At 39.5% G+C, this 24,118-nt stretch overlaps 1 protein-coding gene across 2 annotated transcripts in view; it reads left to right on the top strand.

The window, feature by feature from the left end:
- Positions 1-1,112: 1,112 nt before the first annotated feature.
- LOC134540893 (zinc finger protein 556-like) overlaps positions 1,113-24,118 on the top strand; it is a 51,677-nt gene continuing 28,671 nt past the window's right edge. Inside the window, exons 1-3 of one of the 2 annotated variants that reach the window (XM_063383933.1) lie at positions 1,113-1,203; positions 18,612-18,795; positions 18,928-19,108. In XM_063383933.1, the coding sequence (XP_063240003.1) occupies positions 18,689-18,795; positions 18,928-19,108 (288 nt within the window). In that variant the 5' untranslated portion in view covers positions 1,113-1,203; positions 18,612-18,688. The remainder of the gene's footprint in view (positions 1,204-18,611; positions 18,796-18,927; positions 19,109-24,118) is intronic. The other variant, XM_063383954.1, reaches the window with a different exon arrangement.

Raw genomic sequence — 24,118 nt, 5'->3', positions numbered from 1 at the left:
CAATTTCAAATTGTCCAAATAAGTCCATAGAGTCACATTCTCATAGATATACATAAAAATAATTTACCGTTTCTGAAAATAAATTACATACCAGACATAGAACAAATATTAAATAAATCATAAATAATAATACTTAATCTGTCAAAACAATAATATGTTGCAGTAAAGAATTCATTACATATATTGGTATGTACATATTGTCACATCGTAATGTTTTATTAAACAAATAACCACAATAACACTAAACACACTGCATAGGGCAGGGGTGGATCAGGGGTTGGCACAGTATAACGGTCTTTATGAGCAGGGGAGACACTTGGGTCGACGTCAAACCAATATTCAAACATGAACATAGTGTTCATAATACGAGTTTTGTAATGTTTCAGGTTAATATTTTAGTAATTCCATAGTAGTGTTACTTCTTAAATGTAGGGAACTTTTACAGTAGTAATGGTTTAGTGAATTTTAACAAGATAGGCAGAATTTTGATAAAATTCCTTGTCGAAATCAGATCCAAAGCAGGGGTTTAGGTTTTTATTTTTCAATTTTTTTTCTTTTATTGCAGTCGTTTCTAATAGTTTAAAATTTCCGTATGTTTCGTGATGCTATTAGCGAGTGATTATGACAAGCAATGTTTACGATTCAGACAGCGAATTCTAGCAGCAGGTGCAGAAAGTACACATGTAATTCACGTCTGGAATTATTGGTACCTACTTTTGTAAGCGAATATATAATTTGGATCACTATATTTGTCACACATGGTATTGTTTTAAACAACGACCTAGGTCGTTGGTTTTAAATAATTATAGGTTAAATTTTGTGTCAGAATTATGTGTTATAAATTTATTTGCAACTAAAGAACACATGAATTTGCTCGTTATCGAGGTTAGATGTTTACAAATCACTGTTTAGTACTGAAAAACTGTTTCACATTTTTTAAAACCTTTTTACTGGAATGAGTGAAAAATTGATTATAAATCAAAATAACGTTGAACAGTTGCAATCAGATTATTTATAAATATTGTTTAAAAGACTGAACAAAAAAAAATGTTTTCTTAATCGACGAAGTTTTCCATCGACCTCATTTTATATCGATCAATATACGTACCACCATTAATATAATTGTTACTGTGTGGCTTTATCTACATACAGTAGTAGGTAGTATTAGGAGTTCGAACTTAAAAATGTTTTCTTAATATAATGGTGAGTTTACGAATGTTTCAAGTCCATCGTTACTACACGCTATTTTAAACAGTTCAGTAGCCACTATGTTACTGACTTATCTAATCGAAATAAACATAATTCTGTATTTGTGTCTGTTTCTGATAATTCGTTATATAAAGAGGAGAATTTTCTATGTTGTTAAATTTGGAAAGTTTTCTTTCTATTAGTATTATTTTTTGAATTTGGAAGAAATGTAAATATTTAGCCCGGTAAATTTCTAAATAAGATTATATGTGATGGTGTGATAACTACGTCCTAGGTTTACTGTACCTTTTGTGGGAGCTATAATATAAAATCCATTTCAAACACAATGTGAATAAAATTTTAAAGAAAATATATATTGTTGTAGTTGTTTTTTATCATTTTATAAGAAAAAAAAGTTTCTGTCGGTATTTACCCTGGTATGGAGCTTCGCATTGTGTCAAGGAAACCCCCTACCTTTCTACACTGTCGCTGTGCTATCGTACCCCCCAACCAAAACCTTGCATTTAGGTATTTGGATTGTTTCCCTTCCCTTTTGAGAGGCTTTATGCCAAAACAAGACCTTGACTAATAGTAATTTAATTTAAAAAAAAAAAAAGGTATGTCTACAACATGTGTGAACTATTAACATATTGTGGTAATTTCGTAAGATAAGATACTTCACCAATTAAAATAAAAAAAATCTGAGGTAATTCTGCAGAGGTAGCGATTTCTGGGAAATGAGGCAAATACTATTAAGTTAATGAAAGGTGTTTTTGAGCACCACCAATATTACTTAAATTTTTTCATAGTAAAGTTTTTTTAAAATTCTTACTATGTATTGAAATATTCTAATGCTGCTGACAAACTAACGAACCTGTTACATGGGTTCAGAGATTTTTAAATGTTCAATACTTATCTAAATCATACTTTCACTTGCAGAATGTTCACATTTATGTTGAGAAAAAAATCTGTGCTTGAAGAACCTCACAAGTTATTGGAACATATAAAAAGTAATTTCCATAATAATTTATTCCTCAAAAATAATCCATTAGGGCCTAAATAAGAATCTCAAGATACCATCATTCACCAACCCAAGTTAACTTAATTAGAAGTTTATGAATGATTCACTTACAAATTAATAAAATATTTTATACCTAACTAATAATGTGACAAAAATCACCACTCCTGCCAAAAATTCTAAAAGACTCAAAGCTGCTTGCAGTGACAGGAAGTAAAAGCTAAGCAAAAACTTTGCAGGTCAATCAAATGGAAGAATGCTTTTGTTTGCCTAAAGTCACAACCCTGCAAGCTGGCTATGGTGAAAAAATAAATACATTATGCTTATTGTTGTCTGTTGATAGATTAAAATTGTTTAGGGGAAAGACTCCGCCATAATGCTGGTTTTAAAAATATGTAGGTTTTACAAAGTCAGGTGTATGCTGATTTATTTATGTAACATTTATTTTTGCTATATTCACAGTATCTTGATATTAGAAACTATGAAAATGTTGATGTAACATATGTAACAACTTTCTATTACATATTATTATCATTTATTTATTTTCTACTGTGTATGGGCAAAATCCTGGTGGCAAGCATTCTCCCTACTTTCCTCTCACATTTCTCCTGAACTGAGTTACACTCCCAGTCAACAGACACTACTACTCCAATACATTCTGTTCCTGTATCGTTCTCACAACCATAGAATTCCTTCCCCTTTCCGTCTTTCTCTCCTTAAAGATCTTCCTAGAATTCTGTCTCCTTCTTCTAGGCATCCCCATCGCAACTTGTCTCCTTAGGTCTCACCATCCTCCCACCCCACTGAGCACTTGGTTTCTTCCTAACTAGCCTCTCCTTCTGCCTTCTGTCATTTACATTCTCCCACCCCATTTCCTTATCAGCTCTGTTGGGCTCTTAAAACACTCCCTTTTCATCACTGTCAATCCACCTCCATCTTCCCTTCACCCACCTAGCTGCCCCCCCCCCCCCCCTTCTCTCCAAACCCCCTCTTCCCAAGTTTCCTTCCCCACATTGCTGTATCCTTAACACAAATTTTAGAGATAACCTCAATACAGAAGCGCTCTTTAATTCAAAATTCGTTGGTTCTACACGTTCTGTAATCGTAAACCATTCAAACCGCTCATATTTGGATTCTTTAAGTGGAGTCAGGCATTGGGAATGTTATCAAAAAATTTAAGAAATGGCATGAAAATTGAACATTGTTTTTCTATCTTACAGCAAGTAATTTGTAGGAGTTGTATTTATCGCTACCCTTCATTTATATGCCCCAGTATATATATAAAAAATTGGAAAAACTTAAAATTTAAAAACTTGAAATACATCTTGTGCTGCTGTCTGCCTTGGAGGTAAGTCCGCACATAGGCGTGTCCAGGCATTTCCATTAGGGGGGGCCCTGCTAAATTTTTAAATCAGAAGCTGAATTTAAAATGTTAATTAGACTAAATACATTCAATCATTTACTTGTTTATATTTTATTTCAGTATCAACGAGATATGTTTACTAGTTAATATTTATATCCGTATAATTTTAACAATCTTGAAAATATGTTTTTTTTTTTCATAGGCAATGTTTAAAGGGTACTAACACATTTTCCCCCCTCAAATTTTCCAATAGATTGGGTCCAGATCTACCTTGAAATTAACTTCTTTTTAGTGAATGCAAACACAGCAATTCAGACAACAGAACTTTAACAAACCTCTTAAAATATTTTTTTTTGCTTTGTAATACATACATCATCGTAAAAAAAATCAAATCTAAATTCTAGATTATACAGATGACACTCAAAATGTACATGTTTATTAAACCACAATAGCTTGAATTTTCAACTGACCTTGTTTTACAATGAATGATTGTTCAATCCATCAAATTTTAAAAACATTAAAAAATATTTTGATTTATGTGGTGATATATTGTACTCAAGTATTTTCAAGTTAACTCAAAGCACTGATTACCAACACAAATTTTAACAAACCTGCAAAATATTCTTACTTACATGGTAATACATTCTACTTAATTATGTTTAAATTAACATAAAGTTCTTATTAAAAACACACATTTTAACAAACCTGCAAAAGATTTTCATTTAAATGGTAATAAATTCTACGAAATTACGTAAACGCAAACGTTATCTCAAAGTTCTGATTACAATTACAAACACAAATATTAAAAACCTGCAAATCATCCTCTTTTTCAATCAATTATTAAATTTAATAGACTCAACAAATTGAGAACAGTTTTGATTACAAAATTAAATTTTTAGAAACATTCTACTGTATTTAATTACGTTCAAGTTAACCCAAAGTTATGGTTACGAATACTCAAAAAAGTCAAGGTAACTTTCTCTCAACAGCTTGGAACTATCTATCATAATTTTAAGTTGTTTTCCAATGAACAGAAATATAATGATATCCAGGCAATTGTAAGTTAAACAAACCGGCAAACACTTTTATTTATCTGGCAATACTTGCTGCTAATTTAAGCACAAGTTTACTCAAAGTTCTAAATTACAGACACAATCAACACTCAAAGGTTACAATTTTTTTGAATTCTTCAATAACTTGGTCCATATCTACCTCTGTCGCAAGTTGTTTTTCAATGAACGGAAGCATAAGGTCGTCCCAGTCGTCCTTGGCTCATTGTTGACCTCAGTTTCCTTTTCACATGAACTATTTTGGAAAATGTTTGTTTACAGGATGCACTACTTACAGGAATGACACTAAACTCAGTAGCAACTTTCTTGAATTGTGTAAATACATTTCCTAAACCATTATGTTTCAACCAGTCTAGCCATTCATTACAACATTGTTAAGAAAGGCCTAGTCTGTGTCACTTTCACGTGCTTTAAGTAGTCTTATTTCTCCTTCCAATTCATCTGGACAAAGATCAAATTTCTTCGACAGAATAGCGATTTCGCCTTTGTTTATGTCCAGTTTAATCACATTTCCTACCGCTGTGATGATCACAGTTGTTTCTTGACTAAACCGTTGATCAATACCTTGAATCAAAGTATCCAGGATAGGGAAAAAAACTTTCGTACGAATCTCGTCTTTTTTCGTTTCTTGTAAATGTTCATTTTGCCAATTTTCACCCAAATACAGAGAAACCTTTTTTCGTTTGATGGAAGGGACTTCTACTTCATTTTCTTCACAACTTTTCAGAACAGCAGTGTATTGACATTGTCCGGGCCTGCGGCCCCTTTTGAGTCCGATATGCCACCGCCCAAACACCACCACCCTCCATTCAAACCTCCTGCTTACACGTGCGTGTGTGTGTGTGTGTGTGTGTGTGTGTGTGTGTTGATCGCCCGGCAAGAGGGCGCTGTAGAGCCAGTGCGCGGCACCCCTAAATATAATTAAATGCATTATTGTAAATTGTTTTTGTTGTTTCCAGAGTGTGACGTGACGGCAGATCGGCCGGGAGGATTTTATGTACTTTTATTTAGAGTTGATATATTTAAATATAAGGACGTTTCCGGACATTCACCAAGTACACCGAAGGAAACCGAAGCCAGACACTATTTAAATATATTCCTTAATACTTGTAATTTTTATTATCCTTTTTTAATATTCAGTAAATGTGACGTAAAATTTTAAGAACCGTTTAATGTTGCTTTAGTTCCCCGTGGCACGGAATCAAAAATACCTTTAACGGCAATTGTTTCGGTGGGAGGACGCCATTGTAGATCTTTGTAGCTGAGATCTCGCCCCAGTCTTTTGCCATCAACGACCGAGAGTAGACGCTTCAGCACTCCGGGGACCTCACCGCTTGTTCATCTCTGCATAGTAATTCTGTTCGTCTTTAATTCTCTTTAAATCTTTTTCGTTTAGTCCTCGGAGCTTCTCTCGGTCGGGGGACTGCTTTTTTAATTACATTGTGACCATTACCGGTCTTTTACCTAAGCATTATACGTAAGTCGATGTGTGACCACGTGGTTGGTCACTTCACTTAAACCGATTCGTGCCGCGGGCGTTTGTTACAGTTTAAATTGTGTGTGTGTGTGTGTAATCGAAGTTGGCCAAATAAATAAGGGCGTATAAATTTAAATGTCTATTCTTTTTTTTTTTTTAAATATGTGTGACCATCTCGAGTGTGACAGTGTGTGGGACGCCTAAGAGCCCACGGCGTAGGGAATAGCATGCCCGACACTGAGAGCGGGCAGGTATTAGTACTAGGCTGGCTTCAGGGGGAAATTAAAATCACGTCTCACATGGGCGACGTCACGACCCTGGTAAAGAGTCTCTCATTGGTCCTTGCCCGTTGCACGGTGGCGCCCTTAAATTCCGAGCATTCACCAAAAACCCCCGCTTTATTAAATATCAGAGGCCACGGCCCCGTATCAGTATGTTTCATTGAAATACATTTTTTTGAATGCATACCTTGCAACGATGATCATAGGTTGTGCACTTCTCCTATGGCAGTCAAAATATCTAACTTGGGATCTTGAAGTAGCTTACTGACTTTAACAATCATTTGTAGTATAGGGTGCATGAACTCAATACCTATAAAAAACTCAAAACTTAGGAGTTGCTTGAGTAGTCCTTTCCCTTTAATTTTTACATCAGGGAAGGTGGTAGTTTCAACAATATGGGAAATAGTTTTCACAATAGCAGAGAAATTCTGACGAACTGCTGCAACAGCTTCTGCTCTACAAGCCCATCTTGTTGTTGAGAGTGATTTAAGTGTTTTCAGTTTTGTTGCAAAAATGTTTGATATTTGTTCAAAAATTGCATGTCGAGTAGGGCTTCCTTCAATAAAGTTGTACAGCAGTTGAACTACTCCAAAAAAGTCAAATATTAAACTGTTTTCAATTCTTGCTAAACATGAACCAACTAGTACTAGATTCAAGCAATGTGCAAAACAATGAACATACATTATTTGGTTATTAATGTCTTTGCATCTGGATTGAATGCCACTAATCTGAACTGACATTGCTGAGGCACCATCAAAACATACAGCAAGCACAGACTTTCAGTTGAGATCTAAGTCTTCCATCACTCTGTTAAGTGTACCAAAAATGGTGTGCGCATCTGTAACAGGTAATCGCTGAATACCCACAAATCTTTCAACAGCCCTATTTTCGTTATCGTCAAAATATCTTATGACAACAGCCATTTGCTCATGATGGCCACAGTCACTTGTTTCATCTGCCATAAGCGATATCGTTTTATCCTTCAGTGTTTTGCAAATTGACTGCAAAATAACAGTGTGTAGGGATTTTATCAAGTCATTTTGAATTTTGTTGCTCAAATATGTACTATTCTTTGGTCCTGCTTCCAATGCTGTTTCATAACAGAATCGTACTTGATAAGAAAATCTATTATTTACAAAAAGAGTCCTTTATCTGCACTGTCAATACTCTCATCATGGCCTCTAAATGGTCTCCCTCCTTTCGCAAGCAAAATTGTTACTTCAATCATTTCATAATCTCCCTATTGTTAATGTGTTTTTTTCACTTTCTTTTAAGGCATTACTTTTCTGAATGTCAATCAAGGCATCAACAGGTGTAGCATGTGAAAATGATTTCCAAGGCGAAACACTTTCAAGGTGACTTTTAGACTTTTCATGAAGTATGAAGCACTCTATTGCATCCTTCCAATTTTTAAAGCCTTTGTTGAGGAGTGCAGTATCAATATGGCCTTTAGATGAAGCACTGTTAGCACAGAATGCACGACAGTAGAAATAAAATGCTGCATCGTTGGATTTACTGTATTCTAGCCAAGTAAACCTTTCAAACCATTTTTGTTGAAAACTCCTTAGACGATTGCCGAACTTAGTGCGAGGAAAATTTTGCATAGAAGGCTGACATGGCCCACTGGCCAGTCTTGTTTGACATTCCAAACGCTGAAGTGGAAGAGGCAGAGCTGGGTCATTGTGTTCTATAAGATCTTTTCCGTCGTAATCCGATAGTAATGGTGATGATCTACATGAACTGTCAAGACTGCAACATGCATCACTCAATAAGTTTTCAACTCTCACATTAGATTTACTGGATTCAGTGTCCACAATCGTAACATCAGAGTCCAAATAGTTTCTAGTTTTGTGGAATGATGAGCCATCATTCACATTCTTCCGAATAACAAACCTAAAGTACAAATAATAGTTAGCAATGATGAAAAATGTAATAATTCTACACTCTTCATTTCAGCACAAATGAAAACTGACAAGCATGTTAAATAATAAATAAATAAATATTGTATGGGGAGTGTACCAGAAGGCAGGGCATCGTATCCCGAGTGCAGACTTGTTATTGGGCGCCCGTAGGCAAGTGCATGTCCTGAAGGATGATATGAAATGAAGCCCTACAATGGAGTAGTGCCGGAATGAAGGGGGCGGGGAAAACAGGAGACCCCGAGAAAACCCGCCGACCACGACATTGTCCGGCATGATTCCCACATGCAAAAATCCTAGGTCAGACCCCACCAGGAATCGAACCCGGATCATCTTGATGGGAGGCGAGAGGTCTGACCCCTCACCCACCACGGCCCCTACAACATGATTAACATTGCAGACAGACACTTCAGAAGCGTGTCTTGTACATAATCATTGCTATGAACCATAGTGGCTGTCGCTGTCGCATGATGCATTCCATTAGCATTAGTGATGCCTTAGAATTTCGGTATGGAGCAAGGGTGAATCAGAAAAAACTATGTAAAAATTATAGAAAAAAATTTAATTTTTTTTCGAGCGAATGAAAAAAATTTTGGTTCTTCATTATTAGATATCCTATGAAAACGATAATGACTTTCACGAAACAACTCAAGAATAAATTTCTGATATCTTTAAATTAATTATACTGAAAGTTCGGAGTGTAAGATTAATTGGAGAGTAGGTATGTAGGGCATTCAATTGATTGCAAACACTTGACAGTTAATTTTTTTCTATTTATGCTCATTAAGGAGATTCGTTCAAGAAATTAAATGATACCATATTGTGTAAGTAAATACTAAATGTTTATTCTCAATATATGTTCTAATCTATATTTTAATGTTAAGGGCACCGTCTGGCTGGAGGATTATGCTCGTTTGAGCCACATAAGTCAGGGAGCGATAAGGGTCAACACACACACTTCAAGTGCCCTGGCGGCGCCTCTACACACTGACGTCGTCCGGGCCTGCGGCCCCTTTGAGCCCGATATGACACCGCCCAACCACCGTTTCAGTTCAAACCTCCCGCTCGTGCGTGCGTGTGTGCGTGTGTGTCTAGCCCGGCAAGAGGGCGCTTAGCTGCAGTGCGCCGCACCCCTAATTTGCTACGTTTTAATATTATTTGTAAACCCTTTTTGTTTTCATTCGTCTTTGCCCCAGTGTTGTGCAATTTACTTGTGTTTTCTGTAATTTAAATAGGTTACCTTAAATAACTATAGACGTTGCCCGGGCGGACCCGAACAGGCACGGACTTGGACGAGGATAGGAATGCTTTTATATGAATTATCATTAAATAAGTAAATAGTAACAAACTTTCCATTGTCAGTAATTTTTATATATTTTTAATGTTTATCTGTAATTTACTCAACTTTCGCCGGGGCACGGAGTCGTAGAATACAGTAACGGTAATTGTGTTGGCGCGAAGGGCGCCATGTTGCCACCTGCGAGCGATGAGCTCAGCCCAGTCGATCTTCATCACTGACCGAGAGCAGACGCGCCAGCACCCCGGGGACTTCAACCTTTGTTCTGCACTGACCAAGTAATTCTGTCTCGTTAAGTATTTCTGAATCTCTTTCGCTCGTCATCCTCGGGGCAGCTCTCGGCCAGCGAGCTGTTTAATTAATTAATTGTCTCAGTCGAGTTTTTTCATCACCGTGTAATAAGTATACTTTGCAGCATGGCCACGTGTGTGGACCATGCCCTCACCTAAACCGATTCGTGCCTCAGGCTTTTTAACCGTGTAATGTGTAACGTGTAACGGGCGTGTAGAGAGACGTGTTAGTGAAATTAAATCTGGAGAATAAATATAAAGTGAGTACTTATTTAATCACGTGGTGAGTGAGTCTAGGAGTGTGGCGTGCCCGACGCCTAGAGCGGGCCAGGTCTGGGTAGCTAGGATAGAAAGGGCTGGTAACTCGTCCCCACTTGGGCTACGTCACGCCCTGAGTGAGAGACTCCGCCGGGTCCACGTGCCCTTCCACGTGGTGGCGCCCATAGTTAACATCTCGAAATCACCGGCAATGCGCGATCAGCCCTCAAATGGCGCCCAAGAGCGTGGGGCGAGTTACATCTTCCGCGAAAACCAGACCTGTACGAGCGTGTGAGATAGGCGGTTGTTACGCGGAGCGCGCGGAACTAAAGTTCGCGCTGGAACTATTGTTCGCGCGGAGCGCATAGCGGGACTCTGGCGCGCCAGCCACGTGATCAGCCAAGCGCACGCTTCCAGGAATCCGCGCACAAACAACGGACTCCGAGCGCAGTAAGTAACACAGTGCTGATGTGTTCGTGAGGACTGTTCGCGTGTAGAGTACCACGTGCGTAGACATGTATCCGTATCCGGACGAGTGTATCGGGTGTTACTTTCCCTGCCCGAGTTGGGACTTGTATGGCAGGACCGCCGCCGGATATGAGTGTGGCTACTGTACGGAGTACCGCATACACGGCGTGACGAAGTGTGGAGCGAGGTCGTGTCCCGGAGGTAGTAGCGAGGGCTACCGCTGCCAGGAATGTGCCGGCCTGTGGCATCGTGGCTGTATCGGCGAGCGTGAATGGACCATACTGCGCAAGTTTTTTACCTTCACGTGCGCACGATGCACTGCCGACCTAGCCACCCAGGCGCAGTACGAGGCAGAGACGCCGAAAAAGACGCCGCTCACGTCGACGCCAACGCCGCTCACGCCGACGACGCCAACCACACCGAAAAAGACGCCGCTCACGCCGACGCCAACCACGCCGAAAAAGACGCCACTCACGCCGACGCCAACCACGCCGGAAAAGACGCCACTCACGCCGACGCCAACCACGCCGAAAAAGACGCCGCTCACTCCGACGCCGACGACGCCTCTCACGCCGAAGCCAACCACGCCGAAAACGCCGACACAGCACGTGCCAGGGACGCCGCCCGTTGCCGGAACGTCACCGCAGCACCAAGCCGACTCCTCACGCACGACGCCGACACCAGCACCACGAAGGTACGTCCTGACGCCACCCGCACCGTCACGTGTTACGCTACCGACGCCTACCGCCCTGACAAAGACGCCAGTCGTCCCGACGCCGACGCCCGCCGTGCCGACGCTCATCGACTTGAAGTCTCCCGACACAAGTCCGATCCCGCCGCCGCCTGCCACACTGCGTTTCGTCGACCCGACGCCACTTATCCCGACGCCGACGCTCGCCGTCCCGACGCCGACAATTCCGCTTCCGCCACCTCCTGTCCTGGAGCCGCCAACCTCGGCACCTCTCGTCGACCTGACGTCTCCCGACGCTGGTCCTAACGCATCATCGCCAGCAAGACCTCGTTTCGCCGACCTGACGCCACTCATCCCGACTATGATGACGCCTGACTCGCCGAAGCCAACCGAGCGACGCCCGACAACGACCGTCCCGCCGCAGTCTGATACGCCGTCCAGCACCCGCCTCGTGTCGGAGACACCTCCCGACGCCGGAATGACCTCGCCACCGCACCGAACCGCCGTCCCGACGCCACCAAGGTCATTTCCGGCGAAACCCGCATCGTCTCCGCCACACGACTCGCCACGGACGCCACCAGACTCGACGCCGACGCTTCGTGTCACCTTGTCGCCACCACCTGGCTTCGACGTCATCCGGCCGTCGTCACCGCTACCAGAGTGTGCAGTCGCAAACAGGACGCTTTGCGACACGATGTCCAGGGCCATGACGCCGAGACGCCTGAGCGCCGCCCCGCCGCCTGGATTTGCTCCTCTGTGCCCGCCTGGCTTCGAGGCACAGACGGATGAACCGGACCGAAAGAGACGGACGCGCGCGACGCCGACGCCGCCTACATGCCCACCTGACACGACGCCAGAATCGACCGAGGCGCCACGACGCCCGATTCCGACGCCGATCGCCGCAGTACCGGAACACCGGTCAAGTGCCCTGCCGCACGAGACGCCACCCAAATGTCGCAAGTTGGCAACATTGGGACGCCGCACCGTGAAGAGTCGCCTGAGCTCCCTACATCCGCCTGTCGCGATGCAGGTCGACGCCACGACGCCGGGACGCCCGACCGTCCCACCGCCGAACGTGACCGTCACCCGGACTTCGACACCTGTCACCCGTCTGTCACGACGGGCCGCGAAGCGCCCGCCTGTCGGCGAGGCTGAGCCGGGTCGTGCCGAGCGCCGCCCGCGCTTGCTGCCCGCCTGCCACGAGCCGCCTGACCTTGGCCGCCGCCGCCCCTGCCGGCCGGCGCCCTGGCCACCGCCGCGCTGTCACACGCAGCAGCCGCAGCTGACGCAGATTTGGGGCTCGGGACAACTGGTGGGTCACCACCCACAAGGTTAGTTAGCCAGCGCCCATTCTGTCCGTGTGTATCGTCCCCCATAGTGTAAACATTGCTCAACTGTCATTTTGTAAACATTGCTCGCCGCCGTCATGTAAACATTGCTCGCCCTTCCATCGTGTAAACATTGCTTGTCCGTCCGCCATGTCAACATTGCCACCTGTCCGCACAAATGTAAACATCAACATTGCCACGTGGGAGTGCGCGACGTAAACACCACAGGCAACGCCCCCCAACCATCTGTCAAACGGCGCTGTCATATCGGCCTACTTTCGGAGGGGGCAATTGACGTCGTCCGGGCCTGCGGCCCCTTTGAGCCCGATATGACACCGCCCAACCACCGTTTCAGTTCAAACCTCCCGCTCGTGCGTGCGTGTGTGCGTGTGTGTCTAGCCCGGCAAGAGGGCGCTTAGCTGCAGTGCGCCGCACCCCTAATTTGCTACGTTTTAATATTATTTGTAAACCCTTTTTGTTTTCATTCGTCTTTGCCCCAGTGTTGTGCAATTTACTTGTGTTTTCTGTAATTTAAATAGGTTACCTTAAATAACTATAGACGTTGCCCGGGCGGACCCGAACAGGCACGGACTTGGACGAGGATAGGAATGCTTTTATATGAATTATCATTAAATAAGTAAATAGTAACAAACTTTCCATTGTCAGTAATTTTTATATATTTTTAATGTTTATCTGTAATTTACTCAACTTTCGCCGGGGCACGGAGTCGTAGAATACAGTAACGGTAATTGTGTTGGCGCGAAGGGCGCCATGTTGCCACCTGCGAGCGATGAGCTCAGCCCAGTCGATCTTCATCACTGACCGAGAGCAGACGCGCCAGCACCCCGGGGACTTCAACCTTTGTTCTGCACTGACCAAGTAATTCTGTCTCGTTAAGTATTTCTGAATCTCTTTCGCTCGTCATCCTCGGGGCAGCTCTCGGCCAGCGAGCTGTTTAATTAATTAATTGTCTCAGTCGAGTTTTTTCATCACCGTGTAATAAGTATACTTTGCAGCATGGCCACGTGTGTGGACCATGCCCTCACCTAAACCGATTCGTGCCTCAGGCTTTTTAACCGTGTAATGTGTAACGTGTAACGGGCGTGTAGAGAGACGTGTTAGTGAAATTAAATCTGGAGAATAAATATAAAGTGAGTACTTATTTAATCACGTGGTGAGTGAGTCTAGGAGTGTGGCGTGCCCGACGCCTAGAGCGGGCCAGGTCTGGGTAGCTAGGATAGAAAGGGCTGGTAACTCGTCCCCACTTGGGCTACGTCACGCCCTGAGTGAGAGACTCCGCCGGGTCCACGTGCCCTTCCACGTGGTGGCGCCCATAGTTAACATCTCGAAATCACCGGCAATGCGCGATCAGCCCTCAACACAAGGCACCGAACTTGCGTGCAGGGTTTTCGTCCCACGCTTTTGCCATGGGACTTTAAGTGGTGCGCATGTCGCTCTGGTGGTTTCACTGGTTTTTACATATAATATTTCAAGATATAGTAATCTGAAAAAAGCCATTTTTGGCCATTTTGAAGGCCTTTGGAAGAGTGTTTGCAAAAAACGCGGTAGCTTGAAAGCATCATAGTCCAACATAGCCTGATGTGTGATTTCTTTTCGTACGATGTGGACGCACATGAATTAAATTTTGTAACAAACAAGTACGACAAACACTCTGCAACACTGTTTGCGCGCAAGGCAGACGGCGCCCTTAAGTAAAATACTACTGTACAAGTTATGCATTAATGTTACATGCAAAGTTGCTTAATCATTAATTTCCGTTATTTAAACAAGGGCTCATTGCATAGAATTCGGACACAGCTAGTAGCCAGCTTGACTTCGCCTCTCATGGCCATGAAAATGTGCACATATAATCATCTTTAATCTGCTTTGTAGATCAGGCTGGCGCAGACCTACAATTGAATTACCACAAAAATAGCACACACGCAGTCATTGGACACACAGTCAACACGTAACTACAGACTGCATTAAAATATCAAAATTATGTACAGTCATATCGAACATTTGTATGATGTTATAATACATACCGCGCCTCAAGTTTACACCCAGCCATAAGGAAAAGTTGAGGCTAGCCTTCCTGTAGCCTAATATCCTGGAAATCGAAAATCAGATAATTATGTGACTGTGGGGTTTTATTAGACGTAACGAAAGCCAAAATAAAGAATTACAGATTCCAGGATGTACATTAATTTCTCCTTTAAATTAATTGTGTATTATGTATCGAGGGTTTAGTTGAGAGTGTTTTACGGCCCTTAACAGCAACATCTTAAGAGCCGATAAGTGTGACATTAAGTGAAGGACACTATGTCCAAGCTAGGATTTGAAGCCCGGACCCCTCACACCGCAGACCAGCGCCTAAACGATTACACTATGGGGGCCGGTTACAGATAAACAGGTATAGGCTACAGGCGAACACTGATTTACAGAAATATATTATTAGGAATGTCCCTTACGTTATTACAAAATAATTGGGGGGGGGGGGGGGAATTTAAGTCATGTTGTACCTATAGTTATGTACTATGTAATAATAAAACGATGCACAAAAATCAAACTGTTTCCATTTTCAACGGAGTCTGATTCATCTTAGTTTTAAGTTTTGACAACTATTCAGTTTTTGTTACTAAAATAAATAATTTTTGAGAGGGATAGGAGAACCCCGAGAAAACATGCCTACTTGGGGCATCACCCTAGCGCGATTACTATCACGTGCGAAAAGCTGGGAGTGATTCCGCCGGAAATCGAACTCGGAGCATCTTGGTGGAAGGCTTATTCTCTTACCACTTACAAAAAATGTTTATGATATGTACCTGGTTGGTAGAAAATTACATACTTTTCTAGCATTATTTCGTACTTTTTAAAATGATCCTCACACGCACAAGAATGAAACTAATTGCACTTTTTTATGATTGTTTTTCTTGGGTGCTTATTTTTGTTAAGTAGTTGAAAACTAAGAAATGCTCATTTGTTTAATCTAAACTAGAAAATTCAAACATGCATACCTATCCATCGCTAAAATAACGGACCACTGCAAATGAAGCACTCATTCATATTAACATTTTAAAGGCACACCACACAAGTTTTTTCTACTGTGCTCTGGCGAAGACGGAGATGTCACTGTTTTAAACGAAACAACAATCGTGACAGGTTGGATGAGTTTTCTCACGGATATCGGGTAGAAATTGTTGGTACTTCATTAGGATATTTGGTAATAATGTGATATGGAAATGGAAAAACAGAGTTGTGTTAGTCTATCCAGCACTGAAGCTGAATACGTAGCCTTGGCTACTGCTGCTACAGAGTGTATCTTTGTGAAAAAGATGTTGACAGAACTTTTAGAATTAAAGAATATTGAAGTGATTATGTATGAGGATAATCAATCCTGTATAAAAATGGCATGTACTCTTGAGACAAAAAGATCTAAGCATATTCATGTGAAATACAATTTTATAAAAGAGCTTGTACAAGAGAATATTGTAAAACTTGTGTATGTTGATTCAGATAACCAAATAAGTGACTGTTTAACCAAACAGGTACCCTACTGCTACTGTAAATTTGACAGATTTGTTTCTGAGTTAGGGTTGTCAAAATTGGGGGAAGGTGTTGGTATTAGTCAATTTTGACGTGTATGTGAATTTGTCTTTATGTTTAATGCTCAGTTGGTGGTACTGATTTGTGTATTACCTTGGACGAAGTGATGTTGCATTAAACGCAGTCTTGGTGAAAGTTACACGTCGTCTGCATGTTTGTTTTGTGCTCCGACTTTCCCATAACAGAAATCTCGCAGATAGTTTTCAAACCCAGGAAGAAAAGAGATTTAAAAAAAGAGAGAAGAAAGATTATCTGTGTTTACTGGCTACAATCGCATTCTAACTTTTCATAGGCTGCAGTCTGACAGCGATATTGGAGGCTATTTATACATGTTGATAACTTCCCCCATTTGTGTTACAGATACAGGAGAGCAATAACCATTCCCGCGTGTAAACTGTCCGACCGAATTCAAGTATAAGCTATAGGCCATTTTAAGGGACCTCATGTTTTAAATAAACTAAGGCGGCTGTATTTCCAGAACGATAAAATTTTTTAAAATATTGTTAATTAGCACGCTGCAACACTGAAACACAGTTTGAGTGTAACAGTGCCAGGAATATACGAATATTAACGAACGCATTAGAGAAAATGCCAATCTGAGTGATTACATTAGGGGGGGGGGGGGGAATGCCCCCCCCCCCCCACCCTGTAGGCACGCCTATGAGTCCGCATGAGATGTTACAGCTCAATGGCTTCTTTATTTTACACTCACTCCATTTTTCCTGAGGTAGAGATGACCTGTATGTTATCTGTTTGCTACCTACCGGTTAGTCTTACTTATCCCGTCATTCCCACATGTAAGGCTACTCGAGTCGCAGATAACTGTTCATAGTGCTTAAAATGTATTGTTGCGCACTCAATGTTGTTTGGATACAGCACGGTTTATGCTTAATTTTACTCCTGAGGTCTGAGTTTGTTTTTTTTTGTATGGTTTTATTTCTAAATTTTCTATCTATACTGGAACAAAATTTAACTTTAAAATTTTTTCTTCAACCTTATTTTGAGAATTCATAGAAAAGAAAGTTTTTACTCATCGCTAAACTACTTTATGTGTTTATTTCAGTGACGAAAAGGAGATGTTTTCGTGATAACGAGAGACAAAATATTCTCTTTGTTAGTAAATTCTTTTTAAAGACTTGTGGTCAACAAGTTATTTTATGTTTGAAATTAAAAACTTTTTTCTGTTTCAGCCAAGTGGAGTTGTGCTGGATGCTTGCTAGCTAGGTCTCATTCCTTGGTTATTTGTTTTCTTGTAGTTAAACTTTTGGTTACAATTAAATGTTGTATTTGCCCTTATGTGGGAAATGTTTTCCTTTTTAAATAAATTTAAGTAAGATCTCAATAAAAATTTGTTAAAGTTTAAATTTGAAGCTTCATAACTCAGTATTTATGTTGTTTTTTTTGTGAATACAATGTGTTGAATATGCCTTCTGTTGTAATTTTTGTTTTAAAGACATATAACTAATAATATAAATTATAATTTGAACAATAAAATCATTTATTTTCTCACTGCCTTGTTCCAACCTGGCACATCAATAAAATACATTCATCTTTATGTAAAACCTAACCAAAATTAATAATTAATATGTAAGCACAAACTACCTTACATGAAGAAAACATAACAACACATTCTCAGTTACCATGTTATTAGTAGCAGGGGCAGGAATTATGCTAAGTTAAAACGTCAAGCCATATGTCATCAACAGTGTTTCTTTAATCAACTATAAGTAGGTATATCTTGTTGCGTGTATTGGGGGTAGAAATTACAATGTATGCACTTTTCTTAAGCCCTTTGTCCCTAACACAGTACAGGCAGAGCTTGGTGAGTTTCTTTGTAATAAACCAGCAACATCAATAATATAACCAGCTACTACAGCTGAGCTGTGCATCACAGGATATCATCAGAGTTTCCAAGTGGATCATTAGAAGTATGTGTAATGCTTTTTTAAGTATTTTTCTTTGGTGAACTTTTTAACTCTAAATTATCAGTGTTATGCTTAAGGAATTGTTGATCTGTAAAATTATATTTGGCACTTGCTTGGTGCACAGCTTAACATTAAATCCTAATATGTAGCGTATTTTGTTTTTCTTGTTTCTATTTTCAGTTGATTAGCCACACTGTCGGAAAATAGATGCACCACTGCCTTTCCCACTGTTAGGTCTCAAGATAAACTGCTTGTATACTGTCACGTAGAAACATAATAATTACTTTATTTTTCTTTTGATTCAGATTCTTGTTGAGTAACGTCAAATTTTATGGAGTCATCCTTGTGACAACTTGTTCTCGAGAATACATTACTGTATAAATATATCCCTTAAGTTTTAATAAGTTAACAAATGCTTTGGTTTTTTTACAGATAGTCATCACTAGTGTCAACTGCAAGTGAGTGAATCTGTTGGTGCTGTTGAAGAGAAACGTGTTGGCAGAAGTGACATGGCGGCCATGTACTTCAAAGAAAGATGTGCAGCAATAGGCTGCACTTCCCACCCTAGCAAACACAAGCTCTTTGCTTTTCCCAAGAGACTGAATAACGTGGAAAGGTACCGTCTTGAATTTTTTTTACTATCGTAAATTTTTACCATTGAGTCTATGAATGGAAATGTTGGTCTTCGCTGGTTATTGTTGTAGATACTTAAAATAGAGTAGCAACTTGAATGTTTTTTTTATAATAGGTATAGACAGTGGGCTAAGGTTGCTAGGAACCCAGCCCTGGATGTAGAGAAGATGACACCAGCGTACTTGTGTGCGAAACACTTTGAGAACAACCAGTTCCGGGATGACGAGAGAACTTTGCTGATATATCGAGCAGTTCCCACTATCTGCGCTCGAGCTTACGACTCAGAAGAAGAACAGGTCAGTTTCAAGTTTGAAAAGTTTTAATAAATATATTTCACCCAATATATCTTATAACTTTCGACATGTGATGTGTGTACATTGTAAGGTAACAAAAATAGGTCTAGTATGTGGAGGTTTGTGTGGATTTTCATTGGAGAGGCACCTAACATTAAAATCTATTGCTTGGTGTGGAGTATATGCATGCATTGAATATGTGAGATCATCATCTTAGAATTGATCACTTTAAGACAACTTATATGTGTGTATTTTGAAGTGATCTAATCTAATATGTATAATTTTATTTGTTTCCCAATAGTGGTTATTTTAATGTACATTCCAAACACATGAAAATTCTATGTTATTGACCTTCTGTCTTTGGCTGCCACAAACATGTAGCTAAGAAAGTGTTTCAATAATCTAAAATAAATAGCTACCTGAAGTAGCATCCATCTCAACAAAGATAGTTAGCAGAAGAAGCCTTATTGTGCAATAAATCTAGATATCCAGGCCAATACCTTACGGTATTGCATGTAGGAATGAAAATGACATGTGAAATATCGCCATGTAAGTCCCGATGTTTCCTGAGTCTATCTTGTATATTAAAGACAATGCAAGTGATGCCCATGTGCCATGTGACATGCCTATTAATAACCACATAAATTATGTAAATAATAGCCACTAGCATGAAATGAAAATGTGTTGCATTACTTTCTAGCAATTTTAACTTGTCTCCAAATCTGTGCATGTTGTTTGATTGGGAAAAAAATCAAACCGTTTTTATGTGAATAATATATTTTGCATTTTTGCTCAAAATGCATTATGCTATATTATTTAAAAATGCAGATCACTCTTTAAAAAACCCATCTTCTGATAGCATATTTATAGAATAACAAGTCCATGCCAACTCTGGTGCTGGTGGAGCAGTTTGAAGAGACCTCTCCAATGCTTGGCATATTGTTGACCCCGCTGCATCTAGCCTGCTTTTATGCCTACCTGCTGGGTGATATTTGGACTCAACCCCGCCTTAATTACACAAGAGCCAAGGTTGGAAATAAAACTCACTGTTTGTGGTGAGTGATTTACTTCTGGTTGAATAACACAACTCTTGAAGGATATTTATTTATACTTTACTTAAGCCGTCCCTTCAAATGGGAGAACGGAATGGGCCGGACTTCTGGGAAACAAAAGAAACAATTGCAGCTATCCAGAGGTAAAAAAAAATATTGACTGTCTCCCTTCGCATGACACGTGTCCGCTGCATGAATAGAATGAGCAAATGGGGCAGCTGCCTACTGCTTGTGGAGAGGAGGTTGCCTCTCACTCACTCAGAGTCGTGCCCTGCTGGCTGTGACTGTTTGTGAAAGATTGTCTCTGGCAGAGTTGGCACTTGGTTCTTGCACCATCCAGATACATTTCTAGGTCAAGGTTCAGTTGAGGGTGGATTGTGTCTCATGCATGTGAAGTTGGTATTAAAACTCTACACTGACAAAGTTGATCTGATGCCGTTTAGGGCAGAGTGGTAGTTGTTAGTTTTCACTCACTGCACAGTTTGTGTTATTGGAGTTGCAAATATTCATAATTTATTTAATTATTAGCATACTCTTGAATTACTGCTGGGCCTAGATTGTTCAGTGAATTGAATATTATAGTTTTTCCAACTCTAAAATTAACTCGGTTTCCACAATCATATCAAAAAAAATTTCCAACCATTATATTCATAAACAGAGTGGGTGGGGTAAGCCACCCATGCCAGATCACCAGACCCCATTTGAGAGCTTATCTAGTCTATGGATTGATAAGCTAAGACAATACAGGAGAATCCTTTGATAATAAAATAGGCACCTAGATATCACTACCCAACATGATTCGAGTCTCCTGCTGTTGGTAATCTAGCTGTTGTGTCAATGTTGTTCTATTATTTCGGGAGGCAACAGTAAACAACTATTTCTTAACACAAATCTCTAATTAAACAACTGGTTGTAACTTAATTTTACATGCTTTAATTATATAAAGTAAGACCTGTGAATAATTTTTAAAATTTCCTTATAAATAACACATTTCTATTAAACACTTTTGCCTCATAAATCCCCCTGAATCAATATTTATATTCTGTTTTTGTTTTAGTCTCACCTGACACTAGAGTATCTCCCTCTATGTTTATTCTTGGTGCAAGTAACTTCCATTTGATATTAATTATTCCTCTTTATTTCAAATTAGTGAGCGCTGAGTTGGTTACCAAAAGGTTCAGAGGCCACTTTACCCTCGGAGGGGTCCTGTCGTTTTGTAAGCCTCTTTGAGATTGCTTACATTTTATTTTGTATTTTATATATGATACAAATTTTGGAAGCTTAATTAATTGCTGTAGGTTCCTGAAAAATCCTGAAAACTGTTAAGCATGCGGAAGGGGGTGAAGCAGCCTAATTCGAGTATCTTCTTGTGTTCGAAGCATTTTATAAATGAAGACTCTGTTAAGATACTCATTACGCTTTCGACTTCGAGACTTCGCTGTGCCTTCTGCATTTCCTGCCACACCTGCAGAAGGTACAAGTGTGTAAATTCTTCAATATTAAGGTTGAATTGTAACTTCATACTTTCCCCGAAAGGGCAGTGATATTACTTTTTTTTCCCCCTTATGTATTTTAACATAAGCATAACATTTTGAGAGCAAAAAGAAGTTAGAGTTATTATTCTGTAATCACAAATCTAGTACTACAAAGGGTCGAGGCAACCTTTTCAGAGAAAGGGAATCCCATTTCATTGCACTCGCTCAATTAGTATAGTAAACTACTGAACATATTTCTTAAAACAAACATGAGATTATATATTACTGCACAATTATTCACATATGTTTTGAAATTAGCATGATAAATGAATAAAAGTGAATGCTCTACCCACAATAATCCAAAACATTTGTAGCTGAAACTCGCTATATTAATAAAAAAAACACTTTTGTTCGTAAATTTTTTAGATATCTTCTAATACTGTTAATTGTGGAGTTTTTTCTAAAACAATAAAAATAAAAATTTAAATATGTGTTATAGGATGTTTTTAATTTTCCTTAGTCATTATGCATCTTGTTTTTAATTGCAAATCTATGGTACTGCTTCCTGGAGAAAGCGCAAAGGGCACACTTACGTACCTGCTATATTTTAGACTGTTTTTACAATAATAAAACAAAGGATAAAATGCAGCCAGATAAATGGTAGTGCCCTCCATGCTCCACTTGTGCTCTGGGAAGCAGTGGCACGGTTGTGATAAAAAAATTACAAAGAAAATCCAATCAAAGAAAATTTAAAAATTAGGTTTTGGCATAATTAAAAAAACACTAGTAGTAAACACTTAGTGTTTGGACATTTTCTGAAAACCTAGTAAAATCTGTTATAACTCTTACATGTATAAATTGTCATTGTTTTAAATGTTATGAAAGGTTATGAACTTCTTTGCTATAGGCAAAATAATCTGTGTGTGGAAATGCTAGGGCATAAATTCCATCACACACGAGCAAGAAAAAAGATGGACACATTACACACTGCCTTTTAATTTTATTTTTCATAATATGATCCAATCCAAAAGATAAGATTAGTCTTCGTTGCCAGCTTTCTCTCCATCTGAGATCAACAGTCATTGAAGAAGCATTTGTCTCATGCCTAATTGGAAACTATACATATTATATCTCTGTTACTAGCGAAATAAAATAGTATGAAAAACTCGGTGTTCTTTGTTTCCCAATCTATCCAGATAGATGTATTGTACCTAGTGTGTATTTTCAACACTCTGCACGAAAGCAAGTGTGTTCATAGACACTGTAGTAACACAACTATATGTGCTTACACGTTTTTCGATAAATCTATCTTGTTATTAACTATGATGTTTGATTTCAAACATAATAATGTACCAAAATAAAGTGTGTGATTCTAAGAAAATGATAAAATCAATTTCCACAATTAGCTCTGAGGACTATCACACTAAGTTTCAATGCACTAGGAGTGGGTGAAAAATTATCTAAAATAATTTTGATGTGACATTATTAACCAAGTATTTTTAGTATTATTTCATGAACAACATATTTTGTATTCAATGGTTCACAAAGGTATTTCCAACAGAAAATGCAACATATGTCAGATATACTAATGATTCCAAGCGTTGCACGATTCTATCAGTACAAAATACAATTGCAAATAGATAACATTTCTTCAATTGTTAATCTCAAAATATGTTTACTTATTCTGAACTTGTATACTAAAATAAATATAATTGTATGCTCTTGCTTAGCTCAACACTTGAAGAGCTGGACTCCTGAGTCTATATTACTCAATTTCATGTGAACAAGTAAATTAAACAATATGTAGGAATAAACTAATCTCGTCACGTTAAATAGTTATTTGAATCAGTTGTCAACAATTAGTATCAAAATTATTTGATTCAACCAAGAAGTTAACAAATTACAAATTCATTAGAATTAAAAGGATATAAATATAATTTAGATTTGACATCAGGACAGTAGTACAATATTACCTTCAAGAAACTGACAGTACCTTTAGCTTTGTGATATCGAACAGAACTATTCAACGCTTCTGAAGAATAATCTATGTATCGTACAGCTTCCAGCGGCAATTAGTACTTGTCACAAACCACAATCCTATTCTTGTTCCTGGGTTTTCGACTGGTAACTCGACGAACAGGGTTTGATGTTGGATTCAGATGTAAATGGTGCTCGGGATGGTCACATTAAATCACTTTCTCCCTTCGGTTCTCGTAGTGGACTCGTTCTGAACTAATGTGCTGAATGTCTTGAAGTTATAGTTATTATTTTAAACCGCACCACTAATCTTAATGTTAAGCTGATTTTACATAAACATTTTCACATAAGGAAAGTCTATTCAAAAATGGCACCCAAGAACTTTACGCCTGAATAAAGACTTTTGTATGAACATTTGTTCTGACACACTGAAAACCATCAAAGAGGACTTTAAGTTTCTTGAAAAAGTAATAACATGTGGTAATTCATGATTTTTCACTTCTGATCTG

The sequence above is a fragment of the Bacillus rossius genome, chromosome 1 (genome assembly GCF_032445375.1).
Source record: "Bacillus rossius redtenbacheri isolate Brsri chromosome 1, Brsri_v3, whole genome shotgun sequence".
Classification (NCBI taxonomy): domain Eukaryota; kingdom Metazoa; phylum Arthropoda; class Insecta; order Phasmatodea; family Bacillidae; genus Bacillus; species Bacillus rossius.
The sequence above is the reverse complement of the archived record's forward strand: the minus strand, read 5'-3'. Positions and strand labels throughout refer to the sequence as shown.